The 27,955-nt window shown below is 27.8% G+C and overlaps 2 protein-coding genes and 1 long non-coding RNA gene across 6 annotated transcripts; all 3 read right to left on the minus strand.

Moving 5' to 3' along the window:
* Window positions 1-207: 207 nt before the first annotated feature.
* On the minus strand, window positions 208-6,395 carry LOC149033313 (uncharacterized). Its single transcript, XR_016175753.1, has 3 exons — window positions 6,269-6,395; window positions 6,048-6,135; window positions 208-5,895 (listed from the first exon to the last, which is right to left on the minus strand). It is a non-coding gene; the product is annotated as an uncharacterized LOC149033313 (long non-coding RNA).
* A 13,600-nt stretch (window positions 6,396-19,995) lies between these two features.
* On the minus strand, window positions 19,996-22,858 carry bic (bicaudal). 3 transcript variants are annotated; one of them, XM_015325993.2, is made up of 4 exons: window positions 22,612-22,858; window positions 21,749-22,120; window positions 21,219-21,351; window positions 19,996-21,098 (listed from the first exon to the last, which is right to left on the minus strand). In XM_015325993.2, exons 1-3 carry the CDS (start codon window positions 22,687-22,689, stop codon window positions 21,241-21,243), a joined length of 561 nt encoding a protein of 186 aa, XP_015181479.1. In that variant the 5' UTR covers window positions 22,690-22,858; the 3' UTR covers window positions 19,996-21,098; window positions 21,219-21,240. The 3 variants fall into 3 exon arrangements, with proteins under 3 accessions (XP_015181479.1, XP_015181478.1, XP_015181480.1); XM_015325992.2 differs by having other exon boundaries at window positions 21,207-21,351; XM_015325994.2 differs by having other exon boundaries at window positions 19,996-21,117; window positions 21,207-21,351.
* A 1,035-nt stretch (window positions 22,859-23,893) lies between these two features.
* Window positions 23,894-27,707, minus strand: LOC107069051 (uncharacterized protein C2orf42). 2 transcript variants are annotated; one of them, XM_015325991.2, is made up of 7 exons: window positions 27,547-27,707; window positions 26,934-27,322; window positions 26,530-26,853; window positions 26,227-26,443; window positions 25,941-26,146; window positions 24,938-25,856; window positions 23,894-24,852 (listed from the first exon to the last, which is right to left on the minus strand). In XM_015325991.2, exons 2-7 carry the CDS (start codon window positions 27,318-27,320, stop codon window positions 24,683-24,685), a joined length of 2,223 nt encoding a protein of 740 aa, XP_015181477.2. In that variant the 5' UTR covers window positions 27,321-27,322; window positions 27,547-27,707; the 3' UTR covers window positions 23,894-24,682. The 2 variants fall into 2 exon arrangements, with proteins under 2 accessions (XP_015181477.2, XP_015181476.2); XM_015325990.2 differs by having other exon boundaries at window positions 26,934-27,325; window positions 27,547-27,706.
* Between the last annotated feature and the right edge of the window lie 248 nt (window positions 27,708-27,955).

Raw genomic sequence — 27,955 nt, forward strand, 5'->3', positions numbered from 1 at the left:
ATTATTATAATAATTCACACATAGCTCGTTTACTCGATTTTACATATTATATACTCTATCGATTATTTTCTTATAAGCTTATAAATAATTATTAAATATACAACTTTAAATTCCCATGAGAATAATATAAGAATGATTTATTCCTGAACTGCAAATTTCCTAAATGATTATTAATCGATTCGATTGATTTTATTTAAATTGTTTCATAAACATTGAAAAAAGTATCATCGAATAAACGATTACATTAAGATACATTATTTATTGTATTAAGTATTGAATAATTAATGACGATGTTAGAAGATCATTTACAGTTTAATCTTCCGTTTTGTTCCGTAGAACTGATTTATAATTGATAAGATTATTATCATAATTTCCATAGCTCGTTTTCTCGATTTTACATATTTATGGGTTCGATCGATTATTTTCTCATGAATATATTAATGCACGATAATACATTAGCCGGGGATCGATGTTTGAATAAATTATTGTATTAAATTATCCAAATTCGAGATAGTAAAAAAAAAGATAAAGAGAAAATAAAAAGACAATTAAAAATCCCTGCTAAATAAAAATAAAAAAAGCGAACTTAATCAATTGGCCAAAGCAAAAGCATAAAATTTTACTTACAACACGACCACTAAAAATCTTAATCCTGAAACAGATATGTTAATAAATTACACATTTTATTAACAAAAACATTTAAAATTTTTTGTAAATCTTTGCAAATATTCAATGTTATATTTATTATGGACTTTTAAATATATATATTTCATATTTCGTGTTTATGTGTGTGCCTTTAGAAATGCATTAATACATATATAATATTATAAAAAGCAGGAGAAGAATCAAAAAGGTTTGTTGTTAAATCCAACGAAGATCACCTGTAACAAAAAGAAAACTATATTAATCATACAATCAACTTATGCAATAGCCTGATAATATAAATCGTCCAATTCGCAGATGCACTTTTTAATTAAATACTCCATTTATTTTTATCAAATATCTATTTATTGTTGCAATGAAATTAAATTTAAACTCGTGATTTTACATTTAGAAAAAAATTTAAAAAAAATAAAAAAGTAGAAGTACAAATATTAAGTTACTAGAAAAAATAATATCCATAATTTATTATGATTAATACTTTTAAACTGCATTATATAGAAAAGAAAAAATTGAAAAATTAATAAAATACGATAGCAATGAAAAATATTAAAGACAAAAGAAAAGAGAGATTACTTTAATATTAAAAAAACGATTATTAGGCTTTAAAATTTAAAAATAATGAAATTTAAATTTTTTTACTCGAACTAACTTAACACATATGCATCTTTTTGATGATATAAACACAAATTTGGTGTCCCAAGGAGATGGAATGGTCCATCATCTCCAATTACAACTATAAATTAATGACGAGCAAAAAATTAAAACAATAAAAAATAAAATATGACTAAAGAACCATTCTCGAAAGGTTCAAACATGATGTTGAATCTTTGAAAATAATTCAGTAGCCTGTAGTTGCCCTCTTCAGCCACAATAAAGTGGGGGCCTCTTCGGCATTAAGCCTCTTCTTTCTTCATTCCATAAAAACTGCATTTGGACATTTCTTACGTGCCAGCAAGATAAGATCTTTCATACTAGTTTTGCAAATGAACTCGTATTTTGTTATGATTCTAATTCTCAATTATTACAAAATTAATTTACATTTCGCGTTCATTTTTCTAACTCGTGGACCATCAATGAACTTAAAATTCATTGATTATACACGAGAATATTTATTCGAATGTCCAAGCAGATAATAATTTCCCTCGATGACCTAATAACACTTCGCACTTTTAACGTCGAGTAATAAAATCAAATTGAAATAAATAGTGCAATAAATGTAATGCATTTTCTTGCAATACCTTCATTTCATAATTTCGTTATTAATTTATTCGGTAATTATATCAAATATTTCTAGCTGTAAGACGAAATCGCGATAGTGTGCGTAGTGCTAATCCTGAAATACTTAAAACTAAGTATCAAATGCATCAAAGAATTTGCGAATTTGATTCGACTCTATCTCGTTCGAGATAAAATCAAAGTAGAAATTAATCTTTCAAATGGTTACAAATATCTTTGAATCATGATACATAATAAAGATCACAGAATAGTCACAAAATAAATTAACCAATCAAGCATAATAGAATGAGTTGATAAAATTTTGTAACAATTCTGTATAAACCAGGAGGCGGAATTTCCACTCCGGAGTGGAAGCAAGAAGTCTAATGCCTTTCCTGGATCCTACCTACTTAAAATTAAAGTTTTCACATTCATTCAGAGAAGTATGCTACCTGCCTGCCTATTATCCATATTTTTACCCATTTTAAGAAAAACCATACATACCCACCCACTCACTCCACGGTTCTCACACATACCACCAGGGTGCAAAAGCCTAAACTAGAGAGCATGCCCCGGGGCACCTCCGACACCCTAGTTCAACCACGTTTTATAAACTTATATGCTAATGGGTATACGTACGTTTTGCTGTAATCGACTGCCAAGGCTAATGATTATTGCATAAAAAACTAAAGCAAAAATACAAGTATACACTAGTATATATGTATGCATACTAGTAATATACAAGTATATCAAAGTTTCCACAAATAAATGCAGTAACTCTACTATGCAAACGAGTATTAAAAAAATGAGAAATATTTAATATAAATATAAGAATGAAGATAGATATGTAGAAGTAATGCTTTAAGTATTTAATGATGTATTAAATGAATAAAAAATATCGCGTAACGATGTACAATACACACTACCTAATACGCACACACAGGTGTAAAGTACATCGTGCAATCACTAGCACAATAACAGCCGCCAATAGGGGAAAAAACTAAAACTAAACCCACGCTAACTGTTTCTCACCCATACGTGTAACACCTGGGCACACGCATAGATGAGAACGCAGAAAGTATGGGGGGGAGAAACGGGGGATTAGTATATTAGAAGCTGAAAATCCTGATCTAAAAAATATGATTAACACATATATAAATATATCAAAAGATTTTAATAAAAATTCATCTAAACGGGCTAAGGACTCTACAAGTCATTTGGTGAATAATGACTTAAACAAGCGAATGAAAAAAAAAGTTACCCCATATGAAACAATTATAGTTTCGAGGTAAGGATGTATTAAAAGACTCTACAATAATGATGGATATTTTTTGCAAACCTCGGACGATTCTTTCACTAAATGGCTGTTCTAATGAAAGAACTGGGCTTTGAGCCACCACTTAATTGCCAGAATCTATCCGTCGCGAATGAATTTGTCTTCTTGCTCATTTATTTAAAATATCAAAATCTTGATATATCAAAATAAATCTCGATTAGATAAACTATGTACGAAGCAATGCATGTAAGACATTTATTACATGCTTTCCAGGACGAAAACGAGTAAATTAATGCTCGATTTCATCACTACTAACCACGAACAAAACACGTAATAAAAAAGAGTGTGCATTTATTAATTGCATTATTAATTAAATGAAATTAACCGATGAGACAAGAAAACCTATCCTGAACTAATAATAAAACATACAATAAAATATACAATTTTCATGAGTAACTCCTAAAAAGGAATTACTCATGTGCTCGTCAATAATTTATTTAAATAATTACAACCAGTAACTCGTGCCGATTTGGACCTTTCATCCTCGGCATGATTGAGCACTGGAGGGACTTTAAATAAAAACTCACGGTTTAAGAAATTCTGCGATGGCTCCAAAACACTCCTACTTCGCAGCAAGTATTGTAGTCTGACGATGGAAGATATTACTCGATTTGCCATTGAAGAAAATCCATCGAAGATCCACCAAAAATCCATCGAAGAATTCATCGAACATCTTTGAAAGGAAGAGAATCCATGGTTATATCTGTAAAATAAAATAGAACAAAACGATAAGTTATCTGAAATATTATTCAAAATCATATAAAATAAAATCGAATAAAATGTAAATACAAATGAATACTTACAATGCATTCCAATGAGATGCAGCTCTATTGCACCATGGTGATGCACCTCACGTGAATCTAAAAACGCGGTTTATACGAAAATAAGAAACTATAGATGAGTTTCTTATCGCGATACCAAAATTTTATTATACGACGAACAACACTGACTCTAATTCGCGTTTGATTTTAACTTATTACTCGCCCGATCACTGATTCTAGACTGCACTAATTCTAAGACTGCATTGCTCGCAGTCAAATGCAAGAACAAAAATTTCACTTCTGGTCACTTCACATCGGCCATTCGTGCACGATTGCAATCTGAAACTGAAATAAAAAACAATACTATTAATATCATTACTATTACAGAAAATCATTAAAATTTTTAAAGAATTATTTAATAAAAAAATATACTCACTTTAAATCTTTATTGATGAATGCACAATGGGTCTCCTATCCTTAGGATGACGATGACAATGCACAAATAATGACTATAAAACTACATTACATTCAATTAATTCAAATAACACTAGATTTATGGACTGAACAAATTTGATTCATTTCAAACTTTTTTGTTGCATATATATAAAATAGAAATATTTTAAATTATTTGTAATTTATAATAAAATTTAAATTTAATTAACTTTAAAGTAGAATATTTTTTAAAATTATATGGTAATTTTTAATGCTGTAATGAAATATACATAAATATTAATTCCTTTCCTCTATCCACTTTTTCATTTAAACAACGTTTGTAAATTTTTAAATAATAGTGAACAAATCTAGTGTTAAACGAATTTCTAAATGAATTTAATAAATAAAATGTAAATATATACCATTCCAACGATGATCTGAAACACAAATAAAAAAAATATTATATAAATCGTTGTTATATAAAAATTTCTATAGTTATTGAGAAAATGCTTAATAGAAAAATATACTCACTTTGATAGATGCAGGATGAATGCAGGATGGGTATCCTACCCTTAGGATGACGATGAGCACAAGTTTAAACCGAATAAAAGAAACTTGCGAGTTTCTTAACCGAGCAAACAAAACATTAACATACGACGATCAACACTGAATTTACTTGTCGCCTTTTTTATATTTTATTTTAACACGATGCAACACACGAGAACCTCATTGCCTACGCGCTCGATTGCAATGATTTTCTGAAACATAACAAGAAAAAAAACAATTAATATCATTGTTGTAATAAGAATCAATTGAAATTATCATAGAAATGTTTGATAGTAAAATATACTTACTTTTAGTCTTCGTTGATTACTGCAGGATGGGTATCCTACCCTTAGGATGAGGATGTATAAAATAAAATTAAATAAAAAGTCTGAAAAGAGCTGAAACATACTAAAGACTATATTACAATATTTCCTGTAAATCATTTCTGAAGGCAGGGCACACATTAAAACCCTTGAATATTTTTGATAGAATGGTATTCAAGTTATTAAATATTTGTGAAATTTATCAAAGTATGCAACTATTTGCTTGCTAAATTACATACAAAGTATGTAATGCTAGTAAAAATATTAATTAAAAATCTTTAAAGTTGTTTAAATAAAACAGTAATTGTATCAGCAAACTCAATAAAGAGTAACATAAAAAATAAACCAGATTTTATACCATTCTATGCAATGAAAAGCTTTTTAAACTATTAAAATCAAAACGATAACGTTAGAAATAAAATTATTAAGTAATTTAATACGCCTTATTTTCGTTGATGTTGTCTCGTCGAAAGATAGAAGACGAATACGAGGTACGTTACTACATAACCTTGGTAGAGGAGATCTCGGGAGTGTCGAACGCTCGGCTATTATACCTATGTTATCGGCTGTTTACGTTTTGTTGTCGAAAATTCGACGAAGAAAATTCCTCGAGAAATTCCTGGAAATAAAAATACACATTTATAATAACTTATATGTCGAGTGTATTGTTTTCTTATTCTTCCTCTCTGTCTCTCTCACTCCTTCTCTCTCACTCTTTCTATAATATTTCTATATGCTTATATGCTTATATTTAACAAAAATAATGCTCACCTCGCCATATATGGAGAAGATAAAAAAAGTTGCCACAAGGTTAAAAGATTAGTGAATTCGTGTTATAACTCTTCCCATGTTAAGAAAGCTAAAAGAAAGTAAAATATGAAAACACATATAAAAATTATGCATGTAGTATGCATTTGATATATAACATTCGTTATATATCATTTAATATACAACAGGAAGGTGTACATTAAAATATTAATTGAAACAATTACCTGAAATTAACGGGATAACAAAATCCGCTGCAACACGTATACAGATGACAGAATACAAAAATTCGAAAGATTCGCCATATTGATGTGCATAAAACAGGCGCATAAGACTGGCGCGAAAATACTGCATGCGCGAAAATGATGCGCAGTAGATCTTCTTTCCACTTATATTAAAGAAAAATTTCGAAAGATTAAAAATACGATATAGAAGCATAAAAATTGTCAAAATATACTCAAAAAATCAAAATCGATCCTTTTATCCTTTATATATTGTAATAGAAAGGTGTGAACCTTACAAAATATCTTTTAATTACCTGATTTTAACGAGACGACTACACACCGATGTGTTCTCCACGAAAGACGCCATGAAACTGAAGAATTCGGACGAAAGCTTGGCTGTGATTAGCTAATTCATTTTTTTGACCATGAACAGGGTCCTCACAGCTTCTTACACGGACAGAATCTGACCTTCTTTATGACCACGCTGGTCAAACTACATATGATAATTTATTTATTAAATAAATTAAAAATCATTTCTATTTTTCTAATAAATGTACACAACACTTATAAATATTCTAAAAATAATGAATTAAATAAAGACAATGTAGACATTACGAAAACTTTGTCGTTTTACACAAAAGAAAAAAATCGTATAGAAGAGAATTGTCGATAGAAAAATATCTAATATGAAATGCAGCATATAAAAGAATAAATTCCCAAAATCTATATCGATAAAGAATCCTCACAATTGAAATACTTTCAGAGATGCATAATTGTTTTAAAAATATTAACACTAACGTTTATACACGATTCACACGAAGATCATTCTACATGATTTTCTATGCTATAAGATCCTACATTCTCTTTATTCTATTCATTATTTTTAGAATAATTATAAGCATTAAGTGTTAATTTTATTTGTAATCCAAAATAGAAACATACTTTTATAACATATCAAAATTATTTTCTATTTAATGTACCTTAAATCCTATGAAATATTTAAACCAATGTATATGCATAGAAACAATCTGAAATGTAATTAGAGAATATTAGAATGATAAAATAATTGTTAAATAATTAATATAAGTGCATATTGTTATCTAATAACTTATTACATATGATCTATGTACCTTTCTCTTCAAGATTAACCTTTTAACTGAGGCATTATCCTCTATAAAAATACTTTTATTTTAATGTTGTTTAGGTTATTTTCCAAATTTGCCCATGTATGCAACGCAAATAAAATTCGAGATAAATAGAATTTCAGATTATAATTCACTTATTTTTATACTCTTTTCATTCTACACAATACTTTACACACTTTAATTGTAAACATTATAAAAATAATGTATAAAATAAAAAAAGAATACGTAATAAGAACATTATCTCATTGCATACGAGAAAATAATCATGTAGATGAGAAACTTTTTCAAAGAATTTAGTAAAACAATTGACAATATTTCGCTTGCCATCCTTATAAAAATAAATCCTCATTATAAACGCGCGTTTTTACATTATCGGTATGGATAATAGGGAGTTTGATACTGTTGGCTAGTTTAATAAATCGATATATCGAAGTTCGATATATATCGATTTATCGAACTTCGATATATCGATTTATCGAACTATCGATATATCGATTATCGAACTATCGATATATCGAAATTCGATATATATCGATATATCGAACTTCGATATATATCGATTTATCGAACTTTAATATATCGATTTATCGAACTATCGATATATCGAACTTCGATATATCGATTTATCGAACTATCGATATATCGAACTTCGATATATATCGATTTATCGAGCTATCGATATATCGAACTTCGATATATATCGATTTATCGAACTTCAATATATCGATTTATCGAACTATCTATATATTGAACTTCGATATATATCGATTTATCGAACTATCGATATATCGAACTTCGATATATCGATTTAACGAGCTATCGATATATCGAACTTCGATATATCGATTATCGAACTATCGATATATCGAACTTCGATATATATCGATTTATCAAACTTCGATATATATCGATTTATCGAACTTCGATATATCGTTTTATCGAACTATCGATATATCGAACTTCGATATATCGATTATCGAACTATCGATATATCGAACTTCGATATATATCGATTTATCGAGCTATCGATATATCGAACTTCGATATATATCGATTTATCGAACTTCGATATATCGATTTATCGAACTATCGATATATCGAACTTCGATATATCGATTATCGAACTTCGATATATATCGATTTATCGAACTTCGATATATATCGATTTATTGAACTTCGATATATATCGATTTATCGAACTTCGATATATCGATTTATCGAACTATCGATATATCGAACTTCGATATATCGATTATCGAACTATCGATATATCGAACTTCGATATATATCGATTTATCGAGCTATCGATATATCGAACTTCGATATATATCGATTTATCGAACTTCGATATATCGATTTATCGAACTTCGATATATATCGATTTATCGAACTTCGATATATATCGATTTATCGAACTTCGATATATATCGATTTATCGAACTTCGATATATATCGATTTATCGAACTTCGATATATATCGATTTATCGAACTTCGATATATCGATTTATCGAACTATCGATATATCGAACTTCGATATATCGATTATCGAACTATCGATATATCGAACTTCGATATATATCGATATATCGAACTTCGATATATATCGATTTATCTAACTTCGATAAATCGATTATCGAACTATCGATACATCGAACTTCGATATATATCGATTTATCGAACTTCGATATATCGATTTATCGAACTATCGATATATCGAACTTCGATATTTATCGATATATCGAACTTCGATATATATCGATTTATCGAGCCATCGATATATCGAGCTATCGATATATCGAACTATCGATATATCGAACTTCGATATATCGATTATCGAACTATCGATATATCGAACATCGATATATATCGATTTATCGAACTATCGATATATCGATTTATCGAGCTATCGATATATCGATTTATCGAGCTATCGATATATCGATTTATCGAGCTATCGATATATCGAACATCGATATATATCGATTTATCTAACTATCTATATATCGAACTTCGATATATATTGATTTATCGAACTATCGATATAACGAACTTAGATATAGCGATTATCGAACTATCGATATATCGAACTTCGATATATCGATTATCGAACTATCGATATATCGAACTTCGATATATCGATTATCGAACTTCGATTTATCGAACTATCGATATATCGAAGTTCGATATATCGATTATCAATCTTCGATATATCGATTATCGAACTTCGGTATATCGATCTATCGAACTATCGATATATCGAACTTCGATATATCGATTATCGAACCATCGGTATATCGAACTTCGATATATCGATTACCAAACTATCGATATATCGATCTTTTGAACTACCGATACATCGATTAATCGAACATTCGCTTTATCGATCTATCGAACTTTCGCTATATTGATCTGCTGAACTTTCGATATATCGATCTCATACGAAATAAATTGTTTAGATAAATAAAGCGATTAATAAAACAATTAAATTAATTATGATAGAATTACAATAACAATACTTAAAAAGAAATAAATAAGAAATAAATTTTCAAAACAAATAAAACAATGATTTAAACAACCAAATTATAATAATATGAAAATTAAAAAAAAAGGTTTTCCAAATATACATTAACAATAATGAACAATGAAAACTGATTGATAACAATCTAAAAACTCGACACGTTTAAACCCATCACTAGAATCTTAAAAAGATCATGGTGTATTCTATTAAACAAAAAAAAACACGTATCAAATTTTTGTTATGATTATTCTAACAGCAAAAGAAAATCCAGAAAATGTTAGGTGCAACGTTCGTCCCCGTCTTCTTCTTCGTTCTCGTCGTCAGTCCTTCGAATGGTTTTGTCGGTGAGCTCGATATCCCTTCGATTTGGAAGATGAATTACGTCGAAATCGTTGAGGGTATCTATTGCTTGCCAACAGTATAAAATTCCCTATTATCCATATCGATAACGTAAAAATGCGCCTTTATGATGAGGATTTATTTTTATAAGGATGGCAAGCGAAATATTGTCAAATGTTTTACTAAATTCTTTGAAAGAGTTTCTCATCTACATGATTATTTTCTCGTATGCAATGAGATAATGTTCTTATTATGTATTCTTTTTTTATTTTATTCATTATTTTTATAATGTTTACAATTAAAGTGTGTAAAGTATTGTGTAGAGTGAAAAGAGTATAAAAATAAGAGAATTATAATCTGAAATTCTGTTTATTTCGGACAAAAGCTTGGCTGTGATTGGCTAATTCATTTTTTTGAATTTTTTGAATATAAAATGACCAATCACAGCTTCCGACACCAACGGAATTTGGCTGTCTTTATGACCACGATAGTCAAGCTACATATGATAATTTATTTATTAAATAAATAAAAATCATTTCTATCTTTGTAATAAATGTACACAACACTTATAAATATTCTAAAAATAATGAATTGAATAAAGACAATGTAGACATTACGAAAACTTTGTCGTTTCGCATAAAAGAATACAATCATATAGATGAGAATTGTCGATATAAAAATGTCTAATATAAAATGTAGCATATGAAAGAATAAATTGCCAAAATCTGTATCGATAAGGAATCTTTACAATTTAAATACTTTCAGATATACATAAGTGTTTTAAATAAATTTACAATAACGTTTATACACGATTCACACGAAGATCATTCTACATGATTTTCTATGCTATAAGATCCTACATTCTCTTTATTCTATTCATTATGTTTAGAATAATTATGAATAACGTGTACATTTAATTTCTAATCGAAAAAAGAAACATAAATTTATAATATATCACAATTATTTTCTATTTAATGTACCTTAAATCCTATGAAATATTTAAACCAATGTATATGCATAGAAACAATCTGAAATGTAATTAGAGAATATTAGAATGATAAAATAATTGTTAAATAATTAATATAAGTGCATATTGTTATCTAATAACTTATAACATATGATCTATGTACCTTTCTCTTCAAGATTCACCTTTTAACTGAGGCATTATCCTCTATAAATATACTTTTATTTTAATGTTGTTTAGGTTATTTTCCAAATTTGCCCATGTATGCAACGTAAATAAAATTCGAAATAAACAGAATTTCAGATTATAATTCTCTTATTTTTACACTTTTTTCACTCTATACAATACTTTACACACTTTGCTTGTGAACATTATAAAAATGATGAATAAAATAAAAAAAGAATACATAATAAGAACATTCTCATTGCATACGAGAAAATAATCATGTAGATGAGAAACGTTTTCAAAGAAATTTGTAAAACAATTGACAATCTATCGCTTGCCAACAGTAGAAAAGTCCCTATTATCTGTATCGATGACGTAAAAACTCGCCCTTCAATCGATAGATTGTCAATTGTTTTAAAAATTTCTTTGACCATATTTCTCTTCTATATGATTGTTTTCTCTTATGCAATGAGATAATGTTTTTATTCTGCATTCTTTTTATTCTATTCATTATGTTTATAATATTTACAAGTAAAAGTGAGTAGAATACTAGTAAAAAAAAGTGTAAAAATTAGAGAGTTTTAATGTGTATCTCTGTTTACTTGGAATGTTTTATTTTGTTACATATACATGAGCAACATTTGGAAAATAACATAACCAACATTGAATAAAAGCATTTTCATAGAGGATAATGCCTCAGTAAAAAGGTGAATCTTGAAGAGAAAGGTACACAGATCATATGTAATGAGTTTTTAAATAAAAATAGGCACTCTCATTCTTTAATTAACAATTATTTTATTATTCTAATATACTCTAATTACATTTCAGATTATTTCTATGCATATACATTGGTTTAAGCATTTCATAGGATTTAAGGTAAATTAAATAGAAAATAATTTTGATATGTTATAAATAAATGTTTCTTTTTTCGATTACAAATTAAATTGTTACTTGTTACTTATAATTATTTTAAAAATAATGAAAAGAATAAAGAGAATATCTTAAAGTATAGAAATTTATGTTGAATAATCTTTGTGTGAATCGTATATAAACGTTATTGTAAATATTTTTAAAACAATTATGCATCTCTGAAAGTATTTCAATTGTAAGAATTCTTTATCGATACAGATTTTGGGAATTTATTCTTTCATATGCTGCATTTCATATTAGACATTTTTCTATCGACAATTCTCTTCTATACGATTTTGTTCTTTTGTGCAAAACGACAAAGATCTCTTAATGTCTACATTGTCTTTATTCTATTCATTATTTTTAGAATATTTATAAGTATTGTGTACATTTATTAGAAAGATAGAAATGATTTTTATTTATTTAATAAATAAATTATCATATGTAGTTTGACTATCGTGGTCATAAAGACAGCCAAATTTCGTTGGTATCGGAAGCTGCGATTGGTCATTTTATATTCAAAAAATTCAAAAAAATGAATTAGCCAATCACAGCCAAGCTTTCGTACGAATTCTTCAGTTTCATGGCGTCATTCGTGGAGAACACATCGGAGTGTCATCGTCCCGTTAAGATCAGGTAATTAAAAGATATTTTGTAAGGTTTACACCTTCCCATTATAATATATAAAGGATGTAAGGATCAATTTTGATTTTTTAACTATATTTTGACAATTTTATGCTCCTATATCGTATCTTTAATCATTCGAAATTTTTCTTTATTATAGGTGGGAAAAAGATCTACTGCGCAGCATTTTCGCGCACGCAGTATTTTCGCGCCAGTCTTACGCGCCTGTTTTATGCACATCAATATGGCGAATCTTTCGAATTTTTTAATCTATCATCTGTATACGTGTTGCAGCGGATTTTGTTATCCCGTTAATTTTAGGTAATTGTTTCAATTAATATTCTAATGTACATCTTCCTGTTATATATTAAATGATATATAACGAATGTTATATATCAAATGCATACTACATGCATAATTTTTATATGTGTTTTCATATTTTACTTTCTTTTAGCTTTCTTAACAGGGGAAGAGTTATAACACGAATTCACTAATCTTTTAACCTTGTGGCAACTTTTTTTATCTTCTCCATATGTGGCGAGGTGAGCATTATTTCTTTTAAATATAAGCATATAAGCATATAGAAATACTACAGAAAGAGTGAGAGAGAAGGAGTGAGAGAGAGAGAGAGAGAGGAAGAATAAGAAAACAATACACTCGACATATAGGTTATTATAAATGTGTATTTTTATTTCCAGGAATTTCTCGAGGAATTTTCTTCGTCGAATTTCCGACGACAAAACGTAAACAGCCGATAACATAGGTATAATAGCCGAGCGTTCGACACTTCCAAGATCCCCTCTACCAAGGTTACGTAGTAACGTACCTCGTATTCGTCTTCTATCCTTCGACGAGACAACATAAACGAAAATAAGGCGTATTAAATTATTTAATAATTTTATTTCTAACGTTATCGTTTTTATTTTAATAGTTTAAAAAGCTTTTCATTGCATAGAATGGTATAAAAACTGGTTTATTTTTTATGTTACTCTTTATTGAGTTTGCTGATACAATTACTGTTTTATTAAGACAACTTTAAAGATTTTTAATTAATATTTATACTAACATTGCATACTTTATATGAAATATTGGAAGCAAATAGTTGCATACTTTGATAAATTTCACAAATATTTAATAACTTGAATACCATTCTATCAAAAATATTCAAGGGTTTTAATGTGTGCCCTGCCTTCAGAAATGATTTACAGGAAATATTGTAATATAGTCTTTAGTATGTCTCAGCTCTTTTCAGACTTTTTATTTAATTTTATTTTATACATCGTCATCCTAAGGGTAGGATACCCATCCTGCAATCATCAATGAAGACTAAAAGTAAGTATATTTTACTATCAAACATTTCTATGATAATTTCAATTGATTTTTATTACAACAATGATATTGATTGTTCTTTTTCTTGTTATGTTTCAGAAAATCATTGCAATCGAGCGCGTAGGCAATGAGGTTCTCGTGTGTTGCATTGTGTTAAAATAAAATATAGAAAAGTCGACAAGTAAATTCAGTGTTGATCGTCGTATGTTAATGTTTCGTTTGCTCGGTTAAGAAACTCGCAAGTTTCTTTTATTCGGTTTAAACTTGTGCTCATCGTCATCCTAAGGGTAGGATACCCATCCTGCATTCATCCTGCATCTATCAAAGTGAGTATATTTTTCTATTAAGCATTTTCTCAATAACTATAGAAATTTTTATATAACAACGATTTATATAATATTGTTTTTATTTGTGTTTCAGATCATCGTTGGAATGGTATATTCACATTTTATTTATTAAATTAATTTAGAAATTCGTTTAACACTAGATTTTTCACTATTTTTTCAAAATTTACAAACGTTGTTTAAATGGAAAAGTAGATAGAGAAAAGGAATTAATATTTATGTATATTTCATTACAGCATTAAAAATTACCATATAATTTTAAAAAATATTCTACTTTAAAGTTAATTAAATTTAAATTTTATTATAAATTACAATTAATTTAAAATATTTCTATTTTATATATATGCAACAAAAAAGTTTGAAATGAATCAAATTTGTTCAGTCAATAAATCTAGTGTTATTTGAATTCATTGAATGTAATGCAGTTTTATAGTCATTATTTGTGCATTGTCATCGTCATCCTAAGGATAGGAGACCCATTGTGCATTCATCAATAAAGATTTAAAGTGAGTATATTTTTTTATTAAATAATTCTTTAAAAATTTTAATGATTTTCTGTAATAGTAATGATATTAATAGTATTGTTTTTTATTTCAGTTTCAGATTGCAATCGTGCACGAATGGCCGATGTGAAGTGACCAGGAGTGAAATTTTTGTTCTTGCATTTGACTGCGAGCAATGCAGTCTTAGAATTAGTGCAGTCTAGAATCAGTGATCGGGCGAGTAATAAGTTAAAATCAAACGCGAATTAGAGTCAGTGTTGTTCGTCTTATAATAAAATTTTGGTATCGCGATAAGAAACTCATCTATAGTTTCTTATTTTCGTATAAACCGCGTTTTTAGATTCACGTGAGGTGCATCACCATGGTGCAATAGAGCTGCATCTCATTGGAATGCATTGTAAGTATTCATTTGTATTTACATTTTATTCGATTTTATTTTATATGATTTTGAATAATATTTCAGATAACTTATCGTTTTGTTCTATTTTATTTTACAGATATAACCATGGATTCTCTTCCTTTCAAAGATGTTCGATGAATTCTTCGATGGATTTTTGGTGGATCTTCGATGGATTTTCTTCAATGGCAAATCGAGTAATATCTTCCATCGTCAGACTACAATACTTGCTGCGAAGTAGGAGTGTTTTGGAGCCATCGCAGAATTTCTTAAACCGTGAGTTTTTATTTAAAGTCCCTCCAGTGCTCAATCATGCCGAGGATGAAAGGTCCAAATCGGCACGAGTTACTGGTTGTAATTATTTAAATAAATTATTGACGAGCACATGAGTAATTCCTTTTTAGGAGTTACTCATGAAAATTGTATATTTTATTGTATGTTTTATTATTAGTTCAGGATAGGTTTTCTTGTCTCATCGGTTAATTTCATTTAATTAATAATGCAATTAATAAATGCACACTCTTTTTTATTACGTGTTTTGTTCGTGGTTAGTAGTGATGAAATCGAGCATTAATTTACTCGTTTTCGTCCTGGAAAGCATGTAATAAATGTCTTACATGCATTGCTTCGTACATAGTTTATCTAATCGAGATTTATTTTGATATATCAAGATTTTGATATTTTAAATAAATGAGCAAGAAGACAAATTCATTCGCGACGGATAGATTCTGGCAATTAAGTGGTGGCTCAAAGCCCAGTTCTTTCATTAGAACAGCCATTTAGTGAAAGAATCGTCCGAGGTTTGCAAAAAATATCCATCATTATTGTAGAGTCTTTTAATACATCCTTACCTCGAAACTATAATTGTTTCATATGGGGTAACTTTTTTTTTCATTCGCTTGTTTAAGTCATTATTCACCAAATGACTTGTAGAGTCCTTAGCCCGTTTAGATGAATTTTTATTAAAATCTTTTGATATATTTATATATGTGTTAATCATATTTTTTAGATCAGGATTTTCAGCTTCTAATATACTAATCCCCCGTTTCTCCCCCCATACTTTCTGCGTTCTCATCTATGCGTGTGCCCAGGTGTTACACGTATGGGTGAGAAACAGTTAGCGTGGGTTTAGTTTTAGTTTTTTCCCCTATTGGCGGCTGTTATTGTGCTAGTGATTGCACGATGTACTTTACACCTGTGTGTGCGTATTAGGTAGTGTGTATTGTACATCGTTACGCGATATTTTTTATTCATTTAATACATCATTAAATACTTAAAGCATTACTTCTACATATCTATCTTCATTCTTATATTTATATTAAATATTTCTCATTTTTTTAATACTCGTTTGCATAGTAGAGTTACTGCATTTATTTGTGGAAACTTTGATATACTTGTATATTACTAGTATGCATACATATATACTAGTGTATACTTGTATTTTTGCTTTAGTTTTTTATGCAATAATCATTAGCCTTGGCAGTCGATTACAGCAAAACGTACGTATACCCATTAGCATATAAGTTTATAAAACGTGGTTGAACTAGGGTGTCGGAGGTGCCCCGGGGCATGCTCTCTAGTTTAGGCTTTTGCACCCTGGTGGTATGTGTAAGAACCGTGGAGTGAGTGGGTGGGTATGTATGGTTTTTCTTAAAATGGGTAAAAATATGGATAATAGGCAGGCAGGTAGCATACTTCTCTGAATGAATGTGAAAACTTTAATTTTAAGTAGGTAGGATCCAGGAAAGGCATTAGACTTCTTGCTTCCACTCCGGAGTGGAAATTCCGCCTCCTGGTTTATACAGAATTGTTACAAAATTTTATCAACTCATTCTATTATGCTTGATTGGTTAATTTATTTTGTGACTATTCTGTGATCTTTATTATGTATCATGATTCAAAGATATTTGTAACCATTTGAAAGATTAATTTCTACTTTGATTTTATCTCGAACGAGATAAAGTCGAATCAAATTCGCAAATTCTTTGATGCATTTGATACTTAGTTTTAAGTATTTCAGGATTTAGCACTACGCACACTATCGCGATTTCGTCTTACAGCTAAAAATATTTGATATAATTAACAAATAAATTAATAATGAAATTATGAAATGAAGGTATTGCAAGAAAATGCATTACATTTATTGCACTATTTATTTCAATTTGATTTTATTACTCGACGTTAAAAGTGCGAAGTGTTATTAGGTCATCGAGGGAAATTATTATCTGCTTGGGCATTCGAATAAATATTCTCGTGTATGGTCAATGAACTTAGAGTTCATTGACCATACACGAGTTAGAAAAGTGAACGCGAAATGTAAATTAATTTTGTAATAATTGAGAATTAGAATCATAACAAAATACGAGTTCATTTGCAAAACTAGTATGAAAGATCTTATCTTGCTGGCACGTAAGAAATGTCCAAATGCAGTTTTTATGGAATGAAGAAAGAAGAGGCTTAATGCCGAAGAGGCCCCCACTTTATTGTGGCTGAAGAGGGCAACTACAGGCTACTGAATTATTTTCAAAGATTCAACATCATGTTTGAACCTTTCGAGAATGGTTCTTTAGTCATATTTTATTTTTTATTGTTTTAATTTTTTGCTCGTCATTAATTTATAGTTGTAATTGGAGATGATGGACCATTCCATCTCCTTGGGACACCAAATTTGTGTTTATATCATCAAAATGATGCATATGTGTTTAGTTAGTTCGAGTAAAAAAATTTAAATTTCCTTATTTTTTAATTTTAAAGCCTAATAATCGTTTTTTAAATATTAAAGTAATCTCTCTTTTCTTTTGTCTTTAATATTTTTCATTGCTATCGTATTTTATTAATTTTTCAATTTTTTCTTTTCTATATAATGCAGTTTAAAAGTATTAATCATAATAAATTATGGATATTATTTTTTCTAGTAACTTAATATTTGTACTTCTACTTTTTTATTTTTTTTTAATTTTTTTCTAAATGTAAAATCACGCGTTTAAATTTAATTTCATTGCAACAATAAATAGATATTTGATAAAAATAAATAGAGTATTTAATTAAAAAGTGCATCTGCGAATTGGACGATTTATATTATCAGGCTATTGCATAAGTTGATTGTATGATTAATATAGTTTTCTTTTTGTTACAGGTGATCTTCGTTGGATTTAACAACAAACCTTTTTGATTCTTCTCCTGCTTTTTATAATATTATATATGTATAAATGCATTTCTAAAGGCACACATATAAGCACTAAATATGAAATATATATATTTAAAAGTCCATAATAAATATAACATTGAATATTTGCACAGATTTACAAAAGATTTTAAATGTTTTTGTTAATAAAATGTGTAATTTATTAACATATCTGTTGCAGGATTTAAGAATTTATTGGATCTACTTGTTTTTTTTTATGTTTATAATATTTATGACAGTCATCTTAAAAGGATGTGATTTTTTTTTTGCTTGTTTCTATCATATGAGAAAAAAATATAGGATATTCGTAAAATCATCGGTACAAAACTTCATGAAAAAAGGGGTGAATGAAAAAATTAGTCAACGTAAATCTTTCATCTAGCTGCAATTCCAAAATTATAGTACCCAAAAATCTGTAAAAATTCTCAAAATGTTTTTTAATGATTTTAAAAAGGATAAAAAAGTTTCAGAAAAATCGAAAGGAGTCAAAAGTGGTTAATTTGATGTGGAATATCCCATATATACATGAACATTTAGAATTTGTAAGTGACAAATTGCATGTTCAATTACTATACTTCCCCAATTACCTTGACTGTTGACATTTTGTTAGAAAAATGTTGAGATTACACGAAAGCCTCATCTTCCATTTTATAGTTCTTTTTTTTTATTTAATTTTACTTTATCTTATTTTAATTTATTTTTTTTTACTTACTCATTTATCACTGTTCCATAAGTCAATTTCAAATCATCCTGGTATGTGTATTAAACTATATTTGAAGTCTTATTGAACGATGTAGGAATGAATATTATAATTTCAAGAAAAGAATAAATAAAATGATGCAAATAATGAAAAAAAGTAGGATATATTAATTTTTGTTCTCACTTTTCATAGATCATCAAATCTATGTTGAAAAACTTTTCCAATCAATTAAATTATTAAATACTTGATAATATAAATTATAAAACTATAAGATGAAACTAATTATTATAAAATACATTTAACATACAAAGTTTATCAAAATTAATTAATTTTTAGTTCAATGCGTTACGTCTTTTTTTTTTTTTTTACTTCATTTAACGTAAGAGATTTTAATAAATATATTATTTTAAATGAAAAAATCATTAGAGAGATAAAACTGAAAGTTGAAAAATAAACAAAATCGAATCAAGCAAAATGTTTGTTATATTATGCAAATATAAAAAAATTGTTAGTTCATATTTTTGTGTGCGCATTTTGTTCTTTTTTTTTATACTTATGGTCGAAAGATAAAACTTTGTTTGATGTAAGGCGTTGTTAGGTATACAAAGTTTCTATTAGATACATTATTTATATATGTGTGTATATATACATAGCTCTTATTAGTATATTTGCATACTACATATTTGATACACGTTTTATTCTACCAATGAAAATATAAATATTGAGACAATAAGATTACTGTATATAATGACGGAACGCATGAAATTTATTAATTTTTTTTAATTCTGTTTTTTTTTCTTCTTTTAAGTAGAAAACCGCATTTCCAGCAAAAGAATTTATTCCATAGATTACATTACAAAATATTACACCCCATTTCTTTCTCTGTGCTGGAAAGCCATTGCCAATGGGGTATCACTCAGTAGTAGCTAGTTATTAGCCATTGTCAATAACTTCATCAATTAAAATAGAAATGTTTCAATATTTTTCACCTATTTTTGCCTCATTCTATAATCTATATAAACTTTCCTTTGTTGAATAACATTATTACAGATAGATAAACCATATCCTCTGTTTCTCGAGTGTAATTATGTTATTTTTCTTTTATTTTCCCATTACTTTAACTTCATTTCCAGCATATATATATATATATATATATATATATATAGTTAGTCGTAACAAAAAATGAAAGCTAATAACATAATGCTTTTCTTTAAAAAAATCTTCGCTCTTTGTTTCAAGGCATCAATATAATATATATATATTTATATATTTATATGTATATAAATATATATATAGCCTTTTATTATAAATTTTTTATCTTGCATTAGTCTTTTAAACACACTTGAGCAACTGAGATGAACGTTCACAACATTGTTATAGAATGTAATTTGTGTTTAAACATATTAGTATATATATGCATATTCACGCTTCTATTTTAATTCAGGAATAATAATATTCTTCACTGACTAATTGGAAACAAAATAGACGTTTAACAGATCCAATAAAGAGAGTAAGAAACATATCTTTCGTAAAAATATTTTAATTTCTGTAATATTCTGTTTTATTTCTTGTCAACTATTACTCATATAGTAATATTATAGTGTATGTCAAGTATTTATAACGTGTGTGTATAGTTATACTTCGTTTACTGGTTGCTTATGCAACTTGCATTTCTTGACTTTTAATTAAAACAATCTGTCCTGGGAAACATCTATAGAAAATAAGAAAATCTAATATGAACAATAATACTTGTATTACTAAGTATGAGACTTATCGTTAAAATCTATGTATTTGTGTATATATATATATGTATATATACCTAGGGCTTTACCTCGACACTCGACAATAACTCTTTAAGCTTCGGATGTAGCTAAGGGTGCTTCTTTCTTTTCCTCGATTGTGATAATTTCCTTTTTGTCAGCAGAGGCTTTATCATTTTCCTCAACTTCTTTTTTTGGTGCGACCTAAAAATAAACACAAGCATGTAATAATAATATAACTTGTCTATTTATATATTGCTTAGTCAACTTGTTTTGTTAATCGAATGCTGTCACTTTTTGTTCAACCTTGAATAAACACTAACAATAGGCAAAATGTAAATATTAATAAAAACTGACAGTTTTAAAACTCATCCGTTAACACGTTCCGTGCTAAGCCCCTTTTACTTAATTTGTCTTTCAGGCCATTTAATTTTCAGAGTATTAAATAAATTTGTCTAAGTGTACCACCTGTGGTAAATGTGGCACGGAACGTGTTAACCTATAATGACCTAAAATCTAGTAAATTTCAAATACTCTTTTTGATATTTCTTCTCTCTTATTATTAATGTTTGTATTTATAAAAATAGAATGCAATGTGTACCTCTTCTTTGCTAGCTTCGTCAAAGTTCTCAACTAAATCAGGAACTTCATCATCTTCTTCCAGCGTTGCTTTGCCAACTGCGCTACCGGCCACTGTACTTGCTAATCGCTTAAGCTGCGTTAAACCTTCTGGACCTAGTTGACTCAATATACCAGGCAACATTTCGGTTATCTGCTTGTTTTCCCCATGGCCAGTAATTGCAAATGTATTAGCAGACAAACTAGCCTGAGCTTTTGGATTATTAAAGTGAACGACAGTGCCATCATCCTTTATCATATTAACTTCTTCTATACCAGGTATAGTGTTAACTGATAATTTCTTTAGACAACTTTGTAATTTCTTGTCATCTGTAGCAGCAGTTGCATGTACTACCTAAAAAGTGTCACAAATATTATTGTTAAAAATTCCATAAATATAATGAAAACAAATAATATGCATTATGATAAATATTTAAAAATGAAAAGAAATAAAAATGAAACTTAACTGCAGATTAAATTGATCAAAAAATATGTCATGCTTTCTCAAACTAATAATCATTGAAATTAATAATAACAAATGAATTATAATAAAGAAATGAGAGGAAAAAAACCTATAATATAAAATCATGAAAGAAAGCATTTCAAATATAAAACTTGTCAAGTTAAACATTTCATTATTATCTATCAATGAAATAAGTTACGAGTATATTTTATTATTTGAATAATTCTTTCATTGAAATTAGTGTATCTACGTATATGGAAAAGGACAAAAGTATTGAGCAATAATTTATATAGGTGAAAACAAAAAAGATAAGAAAAGGAACGATAAAAGGAAAAGATACTTAAATAAAAATGATACAATTAAAAAAAGTGCAATTGATGTACCTTCTTCTTGCGACGGGGTGTTCCCTTACCGCCGATTCGTACTTGGGCTTGGAGCTTCTTAAGCTTTTCAGGATTCATGTTGATACTAGTTTGTAAAATGTAAGAACTTAAGGATCGATTACAACGTTACACAAGACAATTAATAACCGTGTACGCGTGACGGTTACTTTTGCGAAGATTGTTATTAAAATTAAGTCTTTCAAAGAAAAGTGCCGGCGAACAAACACGTGCTCTCACTTCGCCGAGTGGATCAAGAAAATGGAAGTGTACGCTTCTCTAACTCTCCTACGTCAGAGACAGCTTCCGTTCATATTCATTGTTTCCGGTTGAATCTTAACTCAACAGAACGAATCGCGCATCAAGTTTATATCATTTAAATATAACTTATATTTCTTCAATAATTATTTTATTAATACTTTCGTATTATTTTATGATAAATATATTATGTATTATAATGATTTTTATTCAATATAAATTTGTTGACCAAAGTTCGATTGATTAACGTTGTACAGTTAAGAGACACCATCGCGTAACGTCGTGTGCTATGACTAGAGAAAAAAGTCATGGAATCCTCATAGATGGGATACGAGATGCATACATACATATATACCTTGGAAAACCGCGCTTTTTTTTATTACGAAATCCATAATACATATTTTCATTTTATTATTTTATATGATATACGCGTAATAAAAGAGTAAGCTTTTTTTGGTTAAAAAAAATATTGATATTTTCAGAAATATAAATAGATTGTCTTTTTTTGTTCTTTTATATTTCGCACATACACACACGCAAACACCACAAATACATACTTATTTCTCTTTTCTAGTTAAATCAAAGTCGAATAAGTTTTTTTTAACATAACAATAATGCTCACTTAGTATTTACGTCTGGCTTAACCTTGAAAACCTGTAGATAAGTTTCTTTTTATTACTTTTGTGCTTATGGAGCATATAAAAGACATTTTTAACTTATATTATATATATATATACGTAATCGTTGTATTTTTTACCTATTATATATTTATTTATTTCGTTATTTAAACAATTAAAAAAATAAAATATAAAATAGGTGTACGTCCTTGTGATAGAAAATTAATAATTAATTGAAGTAAATTGAAAAATTTATTATATCATAGAATACGTATTTATTAAATAACATATTAATTCAGCATTTCTGATTGAAAATATGCCACAATACATATATACAATATTTTACATTGACACGTGTTGTATAATACATTCGTCGTTTTATATTAAAAACAATTGGAATCTTTTTTTCCTTTATTTTTTGTCTTTTCTTTTTTTTTTTTTTTTTGTCTTTACTTCAATTCATCTCGGTGGTACTCGTCTAGTAAATAAATAAAAAAAAACTTTTTAATATATATTTTGTTTCTTCAAATAAAATTACTGTTAAACACCGCAAGCTCTAAACGATTTTCTAAAATGTAATTCGTAGCAGTTGGCAAACACATTGTTCATTAAAAACACGCTTTGTACCCATTTTTTCAGAAAAAAAAAAAAAAACAGAGGTCAGTCTTTACGTTTAAAAATTTTTAACTCTAACGTATTAGAGTTACGAACAAAAACGCCAATACTTATATATTTTTCAATACGTTATCTAATAAACCTTCTAGCATATTTAAATTTTTTCAAAGCATATATGTATATATATAATTTTTCATTGTTTAACCCTTTGAGTACTACATCAATTACATTAAAATTATTACATATATTATGTTTCAATTTAAATTAATATATTCATATGAATACATAATATATTTACACGCATCATAGAAATATACAAAGTTAATTACAATATTTTTCATATATTCGTTATTAAAATTTATGTACTGAAAGGGTTAAAGTATATTTCAATTTAATTTATAATATAATGCAAAATTATTTTGCATAGAATAAATTGTTGATTGAAATATATACATTAGTATGCAATGTAAAACATTATTACGTGTTTTCTTATAAAACATTTAAAATTTTGTAATATAACAAAGAAATAACAGTACAATACTTGAAAATAAATACTTAACTTATACTGATATTAAACTTTTAATTCAATAATTTTTCGATAACGCTATCTTTCTCCATCTTTGGTTAGCCTCATTTTTAACGTGTCCAAACTCAAATCGAATTCTTAATTCGCCAATCTTGGATATTGGTAAAATATCTGGTATCCATTCTATTAAGAATGGTGTTGGCTCTACTTGATTAGGAGAAGTATTACCTACAAAAATATTATTTATGATAGATTATATTCTAATTGAAATATTTGACATATAAAATAATGTTAAATGTGAAAATGTCCTTACCAACTTTTAAATAAGTTTTCAATTCTAGCGGTTTGATCAATGCATTATTATTTGTTTTTTTATACCGATCGATATCTGTTTCCTTTCTTTTATATAATTCATACGTTCCATCTGCATTTTGTATAAAACTTCTTGTAATTTCTAAAGGTATAAGTGGTGTTTCAAAAATACTCTTTACGTGCAATATATTTGTAATTTGCCATGTATATTTTGTAAAGGTACCCAACGGTACTCCGTCTTTTCTAACAAAGGCTGTCGTTGAATTAGGTAAACGTTTCTTTTTACCACCACAAGATATTCGCTCCCGTAAACAATCAAAAAATATTTGTGGTACGTGAAATACCAAAGGATCAGGTTTTCCATCGAACTGAAAATGCATTGTTTGATTAATTCTCTCTGTAATTGATGCTAACCATTTAATGAAAGGCAGGCTTGTGTTAGATTCATCCAAGTCTTCGCATGAATTTTGATATCTCTTTATAATAGTTGGTTTTGATTTTGATTTTCTCGGTTCGATAGAACTTAAATTATTTAGACCAGTAGCGCTTAATTTATTCACGTTTTTATCATCTCTTTTTCGCTTTATCGAAACAGTAGGTTGTACAGTCCCGCTTTCAGAATTAGACATATTTCCATTATCGTATTGAATTAATGCATTTTTTTCTATCATCTTAAATTCATTACCATTAATCACTGCATTAGTATCTATTAATTTGATATTGTTAACATCTAATACTGTATTTGTATCAATGACTTTTAAATTTCTAGTATTTAATATTTTAATATTATTATCGTTTAAGATATATTGACTATTTAATATATTGTACTTTGTATCAATTTCAGCTTGTTCATTTAAGATTTTCATTGTGTTTCCATTAAATTGCACACTATTTTGGTCAATAACTTCCAAATTATGAACCTGCAAAATAATTACAATATAGTTAGAATAATACTTTCATTAACTTATAATTAAATAATATATAATAGTAGTTTAATGTAATACCTGAGAAATAATATTATTATCTTCTAATAAACTACGATCACATTCCACTTCGATATTTTCAACAATGTTATTAGGTAAAATCGACGATTCCAAGTTCATTGAATCTAAATCAAGTCTATTTCCATCTAAACTTTGCACAGTTAAAGTGTCATCACGAAATATCAACAGATGCGTTTCAGCATCATCTGTATTTAAAGCATCTAGATCTAGCATTAGTTACAACACAAAATTAGATATCTTTTATGATGAAAAAGAAATATCTTTTTATAAAAAAAATATATATTACCTATTCCAACTATTTTATCTTGTTCATTATTTTCTAAAATTGACATCGGTGGTTTTGGTACACTTAGATCATTTTGATCTAAGGTTATATAATAATTAAATTCTTCCGACAATTTAGGATCACTAGCAAAGGCACATATACATGCGTAAAAGTGTACACAGCGTTTTGCTTGTGACAAATTTGTTTCTATTTTATCTCCAATTGATTTAGCGGTACCCTGTAAATAAAATTTAATTATGCAAAATTATGCAATTCTTAGAACTTTATAAACATTAAGAGATATTTCTTTTTCTAACAATTTACCTTAAACGCGGTACAACTGCAAAAACACCGATGTTCCACTCTATCTTTCAATTTAGTAACGAAGAAAGAAAAATGAAGATATCCTAAAGGATGCTTTGGCGAAGCTTTACATTTTACAGCCATTATATTTTTAGATACTCTTTGTACCAATGGACCTGACGTTTCTGTAGCTAATAACCAAATCTCTTGTTTCATTTCATTGTTAACGTTTAAAGATGATAAAATAGAATTTCTTAACGTCAATGGCTGAGCTTCTGCGTAACATCTTAATGCAGCCTGGATATGTTGACACGTTGATACAGTTACATCAGATGCATCCTTTTCCTAAAATTATAATTTATAATGATAAATTGTATAAATTTTATTAGATAAATTAAAAATATATATTATAATATTGAACTTACGTGACATTTAAGAACACTGGTATCAAAACTCCTCTCACAAGTATCGACAAAACATAGAGCAGTTGTTTGTGAAATTAATGCTATCATTTCATTAGAAATAGATGTATTTATTACAGGCAACTGTACAAAACCTCGATAATCAGGACCCTTATCTCTAACTCGAACAGAGAAAACTTGAGCAGCTGAACCGGTTATTAGTTTACATGCTTCGGTTGATAATTTTCTCTTTTCTCCTGGTTCTTTAAACACCGCATCGCAATACTTATTTTTACAACATAATCCACGAGATCCATTATACGTTCCACATTTAGGACATTTTCTTACACCGCGTAATGTTGCTTTTCCTAAATCAGATAATAGCTTTCGAAGGCGCTCCTCATTGGACATAGCTACTGAAAATATTAAATATATTTTTTAATACGCATCCAATAATATTTACATATTACACAAAATTAATAATTCAAGGTATTATTTTAAAAACAATAATTCATATATATATAAGTAGAAACATCAACGAATTATATTTTTGTCAGGTTTTGTAACATTTAATTCTTACATAAAATTATATATTCGTTTATTTAAAGACAAGCTATTAACACAATTATGTTTATACCTTGTTTATCTGTCAAATTCAAATATATTTGGATGATGATGATGATAAAACAATAAAGATTTTTGTCTTTCGGTCGATGATTAAGCTTACAAAAAGTTGATTTCAAGTAGTAAATAAATAACTCATTTCAATAGTGATAATATATACATATAATATGTTCACATATATCCATATATTATATATAGAGAATAACATTTAGATCAGCATCATCCATATGAAAATGTTCACCCAGAATCTGTCTCTTGGTATCATGTATGTTGACCAATGAAAAAAGATTAAATTCTACCCATACGACCAATAGCATTTTGTAACATTGAACAAGAAAAAAATATTTTTATTATTTTAAATAAAATTAAAGAAATTTCATTTTGAAAACATTTTATATTGTTAATAAGATTAATATTATAAA

This window comes from Polistes dominula, unplaced genomic scaffold (assembly GCF_049000335.1).
Source record: "Polistes dominula isolate Pdom_NZ unplaced genomic scaffold, Pdom_raw_medaka contig_49, whole genome shotgun sequence".
Taxonomy (NCBI): Eukaryota; Metazoa; Arthropoda; class Insecta; order Hymenoptera; family Vespidae; genus Polistes; species Polistes dominula.

Excerpts from the sequence above, each read along its gene's own strand:
- bic (XM_015325993.2), bottom strand. The coding sequence starts at position 22,689 with ATGAATCCTGAAAAGCTTAAGAAGCTCCAAGCCCAAGTACGAATCGGC. Across the intron at positions 22,121-22,611 it reads CACCCCGTCGCAAGAAGAAG|GTAGTACATGCAACTGCTGC; the intron begins GTACATCAATTG and ends GACACTTTTTAG. Across the intron at positions 21,352-21,748 it reads ACGAAGCTAGCAAAGAAGAG|GTCGCACCAAAAAAAGAAGT; the intron begins GTACACATTGCA and ends GTTTATTTTTAG.
- LOC107069051 (XM_015325991.2), bottom strand. The coding sequence starts at position 27,320 with ATGTCCAATGAGGAGCGCCTTCGAAAGCTATTATCTGATTTAGGAAAA. Across the intron at positions 26,854-26,933 it reads CCAGTGTTCTTAAATGTCAC|GAAAAGGATGCATCTGATGT; the intron begins GTAAGTTCAATA and ends TTATAATTTTAG. Across the intron at positions 26,444-26,529 it reads GCAGTTGTACCGCGTTTAAG|GGTACCGCTAAATCAATTGG; the intron begins GTAAATTGTTAG and ends TTTTATTTACAG.